Genomic DNA, 10,615 nt, shown 5'->3' with positions numbered 1-10,615 from the left:
CTCATTCGAGGAGTATCGTAATGGACTTCTCGCCTACCTCTTTCAAAATCTTCGGTAAGTATAAAAAGTCGGCCGGGTGGAGGGGGAAAGGAGGGGAAAAAGGCAAAATAACTCATCTTCTCATGTAGAAACGAAGACATGGCTCGGTCTCTCTTCCAGTTTCTCGATACAGACAAGTCCGGTTCTGTGAGCGTAAAGGAGATGTACAACTTCTTTGAAAGTTGCATTGGAACCCTGCCGAGAGAGTACGTGGAGGGTTTTCTCAACGGATTGGACTCTAACAAAGATGGAGAGATCAGTGAACCGGAGTTTTTGACCTTTGTAAAGGAAAATTGGTCAAGAAGATGCAGCCATTGTTCCACATCACAACATCAGTTTATACCATCAGATATGCGATAAAGCTATTTATTTAGGCAGGAAGGAAAGGCTTCATTCCACCCCAAACTCCACCACTCTTCCACCTCTCCAGTCCCACATCTGATCAATCTTTCCATTAGTGGGGTGTCTATGGCAATTTTTGTTACAAATGGAAATAAAGGTAACAACTAAAAAAGATTTTACGTTTTTTGTTTGACAAAATATGATGGATTGGTTTTTGCACCACTCTAAAGGTTGACAAGACAGTGAGACACATCAAATGTGTGCCTGTTTTTAGGCATACAATGGTGTGCTCGGGACCCTTAATTTCCTATGTCACCAAACGATGATTGAATAAACCCGGTGGAGGGGATTCAAACTGGTCTGTTTTTAAATGGGTTTTAGCAATTAAGTCTTTATAAAGTTGGATGGGTCACATTAAGAAAGACATACACTTTTTGCTAATGACAAGAGAGGAGAGAGCGGAGAGGCGATACTACCTTAGGTGGTTTTACATCCTCTGTGATGGCCAATAATTTCTCAAAGAGTTTAATGTTAACGTGGACTAATAAAACAGGATGTTTGCACCTATTTCAATTGGGATTTACGGGTTCGGAGAAAAGAGGAAATGAACAAGTTGGCCAACTAAGTGATTGATTAACTGTGTGGCAAATGATAAGAGATGATATTGCAATTGCAATGAATTTATCGTCTGTCCTCTCCAGATGGCTTGTCTAACCACGTAAGGCAACCACTGCACTGCCTTGACAAGATCATGCCTTCTTTGGGTATGGTGAACTGCAGACGTAACTATATCAGAAAATTCATGCTTAGCCTCAAGTATTTGCAGCCAGGATCTACTCCCTACCCCCTGTGTCCCCATTGGAGGGTATGAAATTCGAAATTTTCTTCTCAGGAAGCATCTAGTTGAAAGTCCTGCTTCAGTAAGATCATGCAAGGATTTGTGCCTCAACAGCAAATTATGCTCCCTTACCCTCAAATCACTCTGCCAGCACAAAGAGTCATGACAGTGTCTACCCTAAGAAACGCATTAAATTTGAGCTCCCGATTGCGACAATGTTTGGAAGAGATCCTAAGTGCGTTTAAAGATAGTGAGACTTAAAAATTGATAAGAAATCTGGATTTGGGGAGGAAACGATTAAAGAGTGAATGGGTAGATGCCCTTTTCATAGACGACTGCTGACAGGAAAGGAGCTTTCTTCATTTATTTGGCTAAAATTATCTCATTCAGGTTGTTTGCTAATTGACTGACTGATTGCTAAAATAAAAGCAAGGAAGACCTTCCGCTTTGTAAACCATAAAAGCAGTTGCTTGCTCAGTTACCCAGTTAGGGTCAAAACTTTGCGGCTAAGATATATTCAATTCACATGATACTGCTAAAGCAATGAAAAGGTAGTAATTCTTCGTCTAAAATGCAGTTAGGAAAACATTTGAGGACCCCACACCACCGCGAAACCAATTAATGTGAGAGGGAGTGCCTCAGCTAAAACTCGACTGCCGTATGTCTGTAGCTGAATTTAATTACCATTTCTTGGCAGTAGACAAATGCACGATCACATGGAGGCTTGTAAATCCAGAGGAGGCAGCAAAAGTGAGATAGAAGCATAAGCGACTAAGGGACGAAAGCTCTATCCTATGTTCTAAAGACATGAATTGGCGCCAAACTTCTCCCCATTTCTACATGACCTGGATTGAGGCTCAGTACATTCAAGTTTTTTCTCAGGTAGCCGCTAAAAGGTCACCTTTTGTGTAAGAGAGAGTACTTTGCAGTTTATTTTATTATTTGCGTTGCGCGTTCTTTTGCCTTATTAACTACGCAACTGCGTTCCAACATGTGCGCTGAAGAGCTAATTTTTCGTCTCATTTCATCGTCAGGTGGGCTTGAGAAAGGTGAGGCCACTTCTGTTTCTCTTTCCAAGGCAAATTCATATTCTTCAGCTTTTTACCCATACGTTGCATGAATAGGACCAAAAACTTCTCTTTTAAAATCAGCAGTTATTAGCAAAATCTTACCTTTTTCAAACAAAGAGCTTATTAAATTTGCCTAAAGGTCTGCTGAGCTGTCTTTCTTCTCCGGGTTCATAAGTTGCTATGTTTTCCCGTCTGCGTCGACGTCACGATGTTGGTCGAAGGGAACGGCTGGTGGAGCTCTTTAACCGCATGGACTGCAACGGCGATCGTATTCTCCACATGAACGAGGTGAACGAGTACCTCCAGCGACATCGCTACGACCCCTCCGCTATCAGAGTAAATTCCCCTGTTTTGTTCATTTTATAGAAGAGCAGCACTACTTTTGCTGTTTTCAGGGGCTCATGCATTATTAAAAGAAAGATGGGAGATTGGTAAAATAAGGGCCTAGTTTCTTTGAATATAGGGGTTTTATAAACTACTTAACAGTACTTTGACGGGCAAATTGACCATTTACATATCATTACTATATTTCTTAGAAAAATCGAGCTTGGAAAGACATTCTAAGTCTCCCTCAAAGCTGGACACATGGAACGATGCAATAATTAGAATACAGAGCTTAGAATTTTTGTGCACTCCAATGAGGCAAAAACGCTTTTGAGGCATAAACGATGTATCTCGCCAAAGTAAATATGGAAAATCTTTTTGTGAGGTTATCTACAGTTCAGTGAAACCTTGCCTTGCACCATTTCCATTTGTCGTGTAGACCTCGGATTAGCGGATGTCACCTAGACAGATATCTTTCCGAGCCCTCCATAGTGAATCTTCACGGAGCCAGCTACCTGCAGCAGATGACTTCTTTCCTTATTTCATACAATTAAATACTATTTTTCTCTTATATAATAAGCCATCCGAGCTTTCTCTAAAGCCTTAAGGACCCATAATAGTATGAAACGGGACTGCTTATAAATCTACAGAGGAATTCAAACCCAACAGACGCGTCGAAAAGATCACGGCATTTGAGAACGCTTGGACTGAATAGCTTGAACAGCTAAAGACAGTAGCCAAAAGAACTGTTAAATCATGACAAAAAAGGAGTAGAATAAGTGCCTTTTAACAGTGAGGCCAAAATGACTTAGTTCTTTTGTTTTAAATAAACACTTTCCATAAACACCACATGATGCTTAAGTTGACCATTACTCGATGCAGTAGAAGCGGTTTTGTAGAAAGTTCATAACTCTTGGAATAAGTTAAGTAATTTAAACAGAATACAAAGTTTAATTTTGAGCACATTTTAGGAATTCTGGCGAACCTTTGATTTGAATCAAGATGGTCAAATCACAGCAGAAGAATTCAACATGGTCTTAGCAAGACTTCCTGATGACAGTGTCGAGTAAGCTGAGTATTTATTGCCTAATCTTATAAAAAACACAAAAGAGCTGTTTAAAAATGCCGACTGACAAACAATCTAAATCCTACGTAATGTAAATTCCTAAACATCTCCAAAATTTGCACTGCAGCCTCGAATAATAATGCATAAACTTGCTTGCTTAAATATTGGAATCAGCAATTATAATCCACCCCTTGAAGATATGCTAATTGTAATATATATACTTCCACCACTAAAACTACTCTTCTCTCTACTGCCAGCATCGACAACCTTCGACGAGTCTTTAGCTCCTTCGATACCGACTCTTCGGGTCGACTGGAGGTTACTGAGGTAATGAGTTTGTTAGGCGCAATTGCAAACAGTCGACAGGTGGTTGAAAACCTAATGCAACTCTATGGAGTTTCCCCAGATTTGGGTCTCACCTTTGAAGATTTTGTTGCCTTCTTCTCGGATCCTGCCTTTGTCTAATTGTGTCACCACTGTATTCATCGCTGCCATCGTCGTTATTGTCAATGCTGTTGAAAGCTATACTACTTATAAATTGTCTTCTTACTAATTTACATGCCTATCTTGAGGCCTTCGGACTGCTTAAGGAACCGCCCGTTCCCCCCTTAATCCCACTTCACTATCAGTATCAATATTACTGTTTTCCTTTTTTCTTTCATTTCCAGCATTGCTTGCATGTTTAATCTTAACGAATGCTTCTTCGGATTCGTTTTCGCCTCCTTTAAAGCAGAATATCGAAGGAGCTGTTCGGTTCAGGACTTAAACAGACCTTTTCAAACCAATATTTTACGAATTGAACACCTAAAGAAGATGTCATTGTAAAATAAGTCAAATGGCGATGATGAAAGATTTTCCATCCCTGATCATGAAAAATGGACCATCGTCATTGATACTCAACTTCGCGATTAAAGTCAAACATAAGGGTGGACGTGATTTATTTATGCCTAAATGGGCAGAATAAGTCATATTAATAAAGAACACTGGAAGATGATCTGATTAATTTGTGACAAGAAGTGGACGCACAAGTGCCTCAATAGCTTACAATTCTATGCGCTGGTGCAGTCGTGCGAACACCGACACCCCCGTGTCACCAGCCAACAAATCAAACATGTGAACTTCAACGTACACCTAAAGTACGGTGTCTTCGTATATCTCTGATATATTAATGCTGAGGATTTGTAGTCAAGTTCACATGTTAGTAGCTGCTTTTGGATGATAATGACCTTAAAATATTCATGTCCTTATTGAACAATTAAGAGGGTCCCTAAATAGGGAAGTCTACTTCTAAGCAGAAACTGCTAGGTCCCTGGAATAAAACTGTTTATTCTTAAAATGATGGTGGAGGGAATAGTCGTCATTTCCTTCTCATCCCCCGGGTTTTCCTTTATGATATCCCTCGAAGAAATTGTCTCTTTCTTGTCACTTAGGTAATAGCATACAAAATAGGCAGTGGGAAAACAAATTAGGGCCTATTTAGAAGGTGACTGGAGGTAGATCTTTTTGCTTCTAGAGACCAGAAACTTACCAGTCTTATAAGCTCTACGGAGAGAAACACTTCTCTAACTCACATTATACCATATTTTGTCGGAGACGATAATAGAACTAACAAAAGAAAGAGAAGTTGAGGAAGAAAAAACAAGCAAGGGAGGAAAGAAAAAAAGCGAAAGTAAGAACCATTCCATGCCTAGATGGTACTGGCAGACCTTGCTGGCTTATTGTTGAATGCCACACGAAAGCTCAACGTTTTGAAGTCTCTATCTGCTTTTTCTCCTTCTCCTCCTCCGTCTCCTCCTCCCACATTCTTAAAACTCAGTGTATCAAATCGTTCCTTAAAAGCCTCACAGGAGAGTTGACCTTTGTCGCCTAGCTCCACACCTGGCCGCTCAAATTCTAAGCGACATCTAAGACCTCTCAATCGATTTGGAAGATCAGCCTGAACTCCAATGTCATAGAGAGCAACTTCAGGAATGGGTTGTTCCAGGGAATAGACGCTCTGTGGATCGATGTTTGCGTAAACATGTGGGCCTTGAACATAATCCTTCTCTACCATTTCCTTTACTTTTTCATCTTTTGCCTGCTTTTCCCCCTCCACATCAAGGTTTGGGGTGGTGAATGATCTCCCAACTTGCATTTTTTTGCCGTATTTGCGGGTAATGAACTCTTCATTTACCGGGTGTTCCATCTCGGTCATCTTGCAACTCACACAAACACCATTCTGGCAAGCGACGGAGTAGAGGAGTGAAGGTCTTTGTGGCGATCCATTTCCACGCCAATGTGGATGTCGACGAAGTGTTGAAGTCCCCGTAGGCGTAGCATCTCTATCCTCAAAATTCAATAATGCAGAGGTGGACAGGAGTAAAGGCGTTCGATGCAACTTGGCTAAGTCTGATTTCTTCGTATAGTTTACCCGATCTAGAGTTAGACTTTCATAGGGACGGTGAAGCCTCTTCGATGAAGCAGATGGAATACGCGATCTCAGAAGACTCGCTTCGTTGTCAGAAAACCCCATTTCTCCATCGCCCAGGACTTTGGCCTTCTTCTTGCTTTGTGTGTGACGACGTATTAGGATAGGTAGAAAGCGATAGAACCGATCACGCTTTCGACCCCTTGAGGGGGATCTCGTCGCTTGGTTGCCTTTATCAGTCTTCGAAGGTCGGGAAATCCATGAAACACTGTGTTCTCCATATCCACTTGATGAAGCCGGTGAATAGGGACAACCGTTCTCAACATCAGGACCATCGACAAGGAGAGATCTGTGTCTATATTTGGGGTGAGCTGTCTTGGGTGATTTAGTAGAATCTGAAGCCCTTGAGGAAGTCTTATGTGACACTTTCGCGTTGACTGGACTCGCATGGACAGGTGGTTGAGATTGGAGCAGAGGTACTATACTTGCTTGGAGGGACTCGGTTGAGCCTTTTGACGTATTGTCCAGTTTTTCCGAGGTCTCATACCAGCTGAAAAAAAAATTGCTCAATCATAGTGCAAATGCCCTCAAATAAGGGAATTTTTCAATTCTTTGACACTACTTACCTCTTTTCAACCTCCTCTTTCGAGAGAGTTTCTAAGGTTTTCAAGGAGCAATAGCGCTGATAACAGACAACCATTTCCTAAAAAGTATTAAAAATTCTTACTAAGTAGGCAGCATACTTTAGCTGGGAAGGAGGCTGTCAATTTGTCGAGTATCTGACATACTTTCAATCAGTAAAGATGACAGATTGTTAGCTAACAGAAGTTATTATATCCGTACACCATTCTGATATTGTGCTCTCAACCACTTTCCGCCCGTTTTCAAAATTTCAAAGCTCGGAAAGTCAGTTGTTAGAGCCTAACGATGTGACTTCCGAGCTTCTGTTTCTATGAGTGATGTTTGACTTGATCCCCTGACTGCAGAAGCTTCTCATGGAATTATATTGAGATGAGACAGTATGCTGTGGAAGAATGTGCCTCTCAGAATTAAATGGTGATCTAAGCGTGGATGCTTCGTGTCTTGTTTGAATAAACGCGTTGCGCGTGAATTGATGGAAAGGCGCCCTGTTCTCACCGACTTTCGTAAAGATAGAGCATTATCTTCCTGGGTTACTGGCGCTTAGCGCAGATTTTTAAAGCCTTTTTATTGTAGGAACGCGTACTTTCTGCTACGCCAACACAATCACCACCTTTGAGCATTAGAAAATCAAATGTAGGACAGACAAAAGATGGATTTGGCTCAAGCTGGTTTGTGGCCGCTAGAAGCAGAATGTGCTCCAAATATGGAATTAAAGGTTATATCTTACTGGAAAAGGACAACTGAATGTTATTCATCAAAAAATTTTCATGATTAACTTTAGCCAGACCAAAGTAATGCTGTTTGGAAAAGGCCTTAAATTGGCCAGATGCTTGGAATATTTTCCTAATTTTATGCCCTTTGAACTTAATTGACAAAAAACAAAATTTGTCTCACGTTTCAATGTTACAAGCATGGATTATAAATGTGCTTTTTGGAAGTTATCAATGGAATGTTTCGAGCAAGTCTCCTTATGTCAAAGAAAAGCGCCATTTCAACTTGAGCTCCCCTTTGTTTAAAAGAATAAGTTTTCTTGCAAGCAGAGTTGAATTAGCTCTAGAAGCGTTCTTTTCGTATGTGTTTTCTGTGTCAAGGACAACACCGTTCTAGTTTTTGTTGGGGTGGCTACTAATGGCTAATAAGTGGAAAATATTTGAAGGCAAATTTGTGCAGATTTTAGAATAAGCCTAGTGATGTAGCCGGTTCTGTGGTACTTTGCAGGACAGGAATCCTGTTGAATTCTTAGGAAAGTACTTGACGAAGATAGGGACTCAATTTGATGGTAATTATGTGACCTCCAAATGCTACTAATCGCATGACATGACTGATCTGCTAACGACCAACGGCAAACCACTTGTCTTCAAATGTGTTGTAAATACCTATTTCTTTGTGTTCAGCAAGAAAGCGCATTACTTAATTTCCTTTCCATAATATGTAACCTGAACTTTTGATCCACTAGTTAACCCATTTACTGGTTTTAAAAATGGTTTTGATTTTACAACTGAAATGGGCATGTTTTTCGAATTAAAGTGACATAAACTGTCAAGGAGTTTTTACGAATTACCTCGAAAATATCGATAGCTTGAACGAGAGCGTCCAAGGCGTTGACATCGACATTTGCGAACCCACCTATTATTTGGAATATTTGCGAAAAAAGAAAAGTCGATTAAATCGAGACATTAGGTGACTCAGGAAATTGACGTTTATTCTGGAGACTACCCCTACCATCACGTCGCAATTTCATGTCGTCGAGGAGATGCGCCAAGCTCTCCGACCTCTCCGCTTGGGTGAACTCAAAAATTTTGATAAATTTCGATACCCTTTGTAGCGCCTTGTCAAAGCGTGCCAGCTCCTCTGCACTCAATGCCGTCTTTCAAGTAAAAGAAGGAAAAATTTGATATTAGCCGTTACCTGTGAATCGGTGAGTGCGTTCGTGAGCAATGAGGTGCTCGTTGCTCGCAGAATTTGGTCAAATCTTGAACAGGCCTTTTCCCACACTTCAAAGAGGTGTTTTCGCAGGCTAAAAGGCAAAGAATGAGAAAATAAAACTGATTCTTTCAACACGTAGGCTTTATTATAGGCTTGGGAATTACGAATCTGGGAAGGAAAATTTTTACTGCAAATTTAGGTAATTTGAAGTTTCCAGAATGCCTAAAATAACCGGAATTTTTCTTCCACCTTTTTTAGCATAGCCCCTTGTACCGACCAGGTGTGACTCGTACCGACGCCTTAAAGAGGCATTCTGTGTGTGCTTAAATCTCTCGATATAAGACATTTTCAGTGTTCTCTCTTTCACCTCTCAATTTATGATGTGCGGTTGTACAAAACCTGATGAATGCCAGTCATCCTCTTTTACTTTTAACCCGAGTTTTATCTGCTTTAAAAACCCGGATACTTCACAGTTGGAGAAGGTTTGCGGTGTGCTGCAGAACTTACCGCACAGAAATGATTTTAGTTATAAACCACTTAGAGCTAGCTGTAAAGCATTGGGAAAGACTTTCCACTCTGAACCATGAGGACTCACATGATACTCTTAAATTTGACTTAACAAGAACGATTTTTAGTTATGTATACTGTCGTGGATGAAATGACTCTCTGACGCCTATCTCAAATGCAAAGTGAAAGTTTTGGTAAAGCCAAGCAGATGAATCTCTCTGTCATGCTTTATCATATGACAGTAAATGTTTAATAAAAACACTTATTCATAATTACTTCACTTAACGTTGTGTTAGCCGACGGACAGAGTTCTGACAAGAAATGGTAATTCTAAAATATCTTTGAGGGTAAGACCACACCAATGCCCAAATGCCTCATTCATTATCAGATCCATTGTTCTTGTGGCTTTAACCATTAAATCCTTCCGAAGGGTAGTTTATCACAGCTGGCAAATACACAATTATGGGAGGCTAAAATAACACCGTTATTTTGAGAATTACACTCGAGAGTTATCTGTAAAGTTTTACGAAAGACCCACAGTCCACTGTTAGAGAAATTTGTGTTAGGTACCTCTCCTATGCCATGTTACGAATGCCGGTAATTCAAATTAAGGAAGTTTTTACCTCCACATATCGGCAAAAAAACTAGATTTTGGATTTACCTAACACTCTTCCACTTTTTACATGAGGCAATAACTCACTCTTCGACCATTCCTACATTATTTGGTCCCTGTGGTATCGCTGACGCTGACTGGCTCCTTCGAACTTCCACCTTCCTTCTCACCACCTCGTCGCCAACCACCACCCTTTCCGGTGATGTTTCAGGTGAGTCCAACCACACAAAGGCGGAGGGAACAGAGGCAATTACCAGACCTCCCGGTTCCTTGCCCTTTGATCGATCAACTAGGAACCATTCTCTATGCATCAAGTCAGCTGGACGGTTGGCACGCACGTGGACACGTGTGCCTGCACGAAGGAGGCGTCCAACTTTCCCGTTGGCGGATGATAGGCTAATGGAGGCCATTAGTACCCCGCTGTGGAGACCGCGAGGTAGGGGCAATCGACGATGAAGGGGACTCACAATGTCCAGTCGTTGGTTGACCTTTTGCCAGGTCACGAAGGCCTCTACTAGGGTCTCCTAAATTATGGATTTATTGGTGGAACAGAAGAAAACATATTTCATTTCAAGGAATTTCTAATTGTTTCTTTTTTCGAACAAATTAATTTTAAAGAAATAAGGACAAAAAAATTTCCTTTGCAATATTTTAATAAGGCAGGTTTTCTTTGATAGTAGTATCCATTTTTAGAGTTCTCCAAAGAGGTTAAGATAAACCGATTTGTAGATCGCCAAAGTAGTTTATATAATGCTGCAAGAATGGAATCACCGAACTCATTAAGTTTTTTAACATCACGTAATCAGAGCTGAATAATAGGTTGGGAAAATAAAACTGACGT

At 40.7% G+C, this 10,615-nt stretch overlaps 3 protein-coding genes across 3 annotated transcripts in view; 2 read left to right on the top strand and 1 right to left on the bottom strand. All coding sequences in view use genetic code 11, as the record gives it.

The window, feature by feature from the left end:
• Window positions 1–399, top strand: part of EGR_06569 (calcium-binding protein) — a gene marked incomplete at both ends in the record, with an annotated part of 2,593 nt that extends 2,194 nt beyond the window's left edge. Inside the window, 2 exons of the mRNA XM_024495818.1 lie at window positions 11–54; window positions 129–399. Of these exons, the coding sequence (XP_024349778.1) occupies window positions 11–54; window positions 129–399 (315 nt within the window). The remainder of the gene's footprint in view (window positions 1–10; window positions 55–128) is intronic.
• Window positions 400–1,879: 1,480 nt separating this feature from the next.
• EGR_06568 (hypothetical protein) lies at window positions 1,880–4,504 on the top strand (the record flags this gene model as incomplete). The annotated part of the gene is made up of 3 exons (XM_024495817.1): window positions 1,880–1,969; window positions 3,585–3,679; window positions 4,348–4,504. 3 exons carry the CDS (start codon window positions 1,880–1,882, stop codon window positions 4,502–4,504), a joined length of 342 nt encoding a protein of 113 aa, XP_024349777.1.
• A 737-nt stretch (window positions 4,505–5,241) lies between these two features.
• Window positions 5,242–10,615, bottom strand: part of EGR_06567 (hypothetical protein) — a gene marked incomplete at both ends in the record, with an annotated part of 7,297 nt that continues 1,923 nt past the window's right edge. The window contains 7 exons of the mRNA XM_024495816.1: window positions 5,242–5,284; window positions 5,386–6,636; window positions 6,713–6,789; window positions 8,290–8,354; window positions 8,451–8,595; window positions 8,637–8,745; window positions 9,862–10,298. Of these exons, the coding sequence (XP_024349776.1) occupies window positions 5,242–5,284; window positions 5,386–6,636; window positions 6,713–6,789; window positions 8,290–8,354; window positions 8,451–8,595; window positions 8,637–8,745; window positions 9,862–10,298 (2,127 nt within the window). The remainder of the gene's footprint in view (window positions 5,285–5,385; window positions 6,637–6,712; window positions 6,790–8,289; window positions 8,355–8,450; window positions 8,596–8,636; window positions 8,746–9,861; window positions 10,299–10,615) is intronic.

The sequence above is a fragment of the Echinococcus granulosus genome (genome assembly GCF_000524195.1).
Source record: "Echinococcus granulosus chromosome Unknown EG_S00059, whole genome shotgun sequence".
NCBI lineage: Eukaryota > Metazoa > Platyhelminthes > Cestoda > Cyclophyllidea > Taeniidae > Echinococcus > Echinococcus granulosus.
The sequence above is the reverse complement of the archived record's forward strand: the minus strand, read 5'-3'. Positions and strand labels throughout refer to the sequence as shown.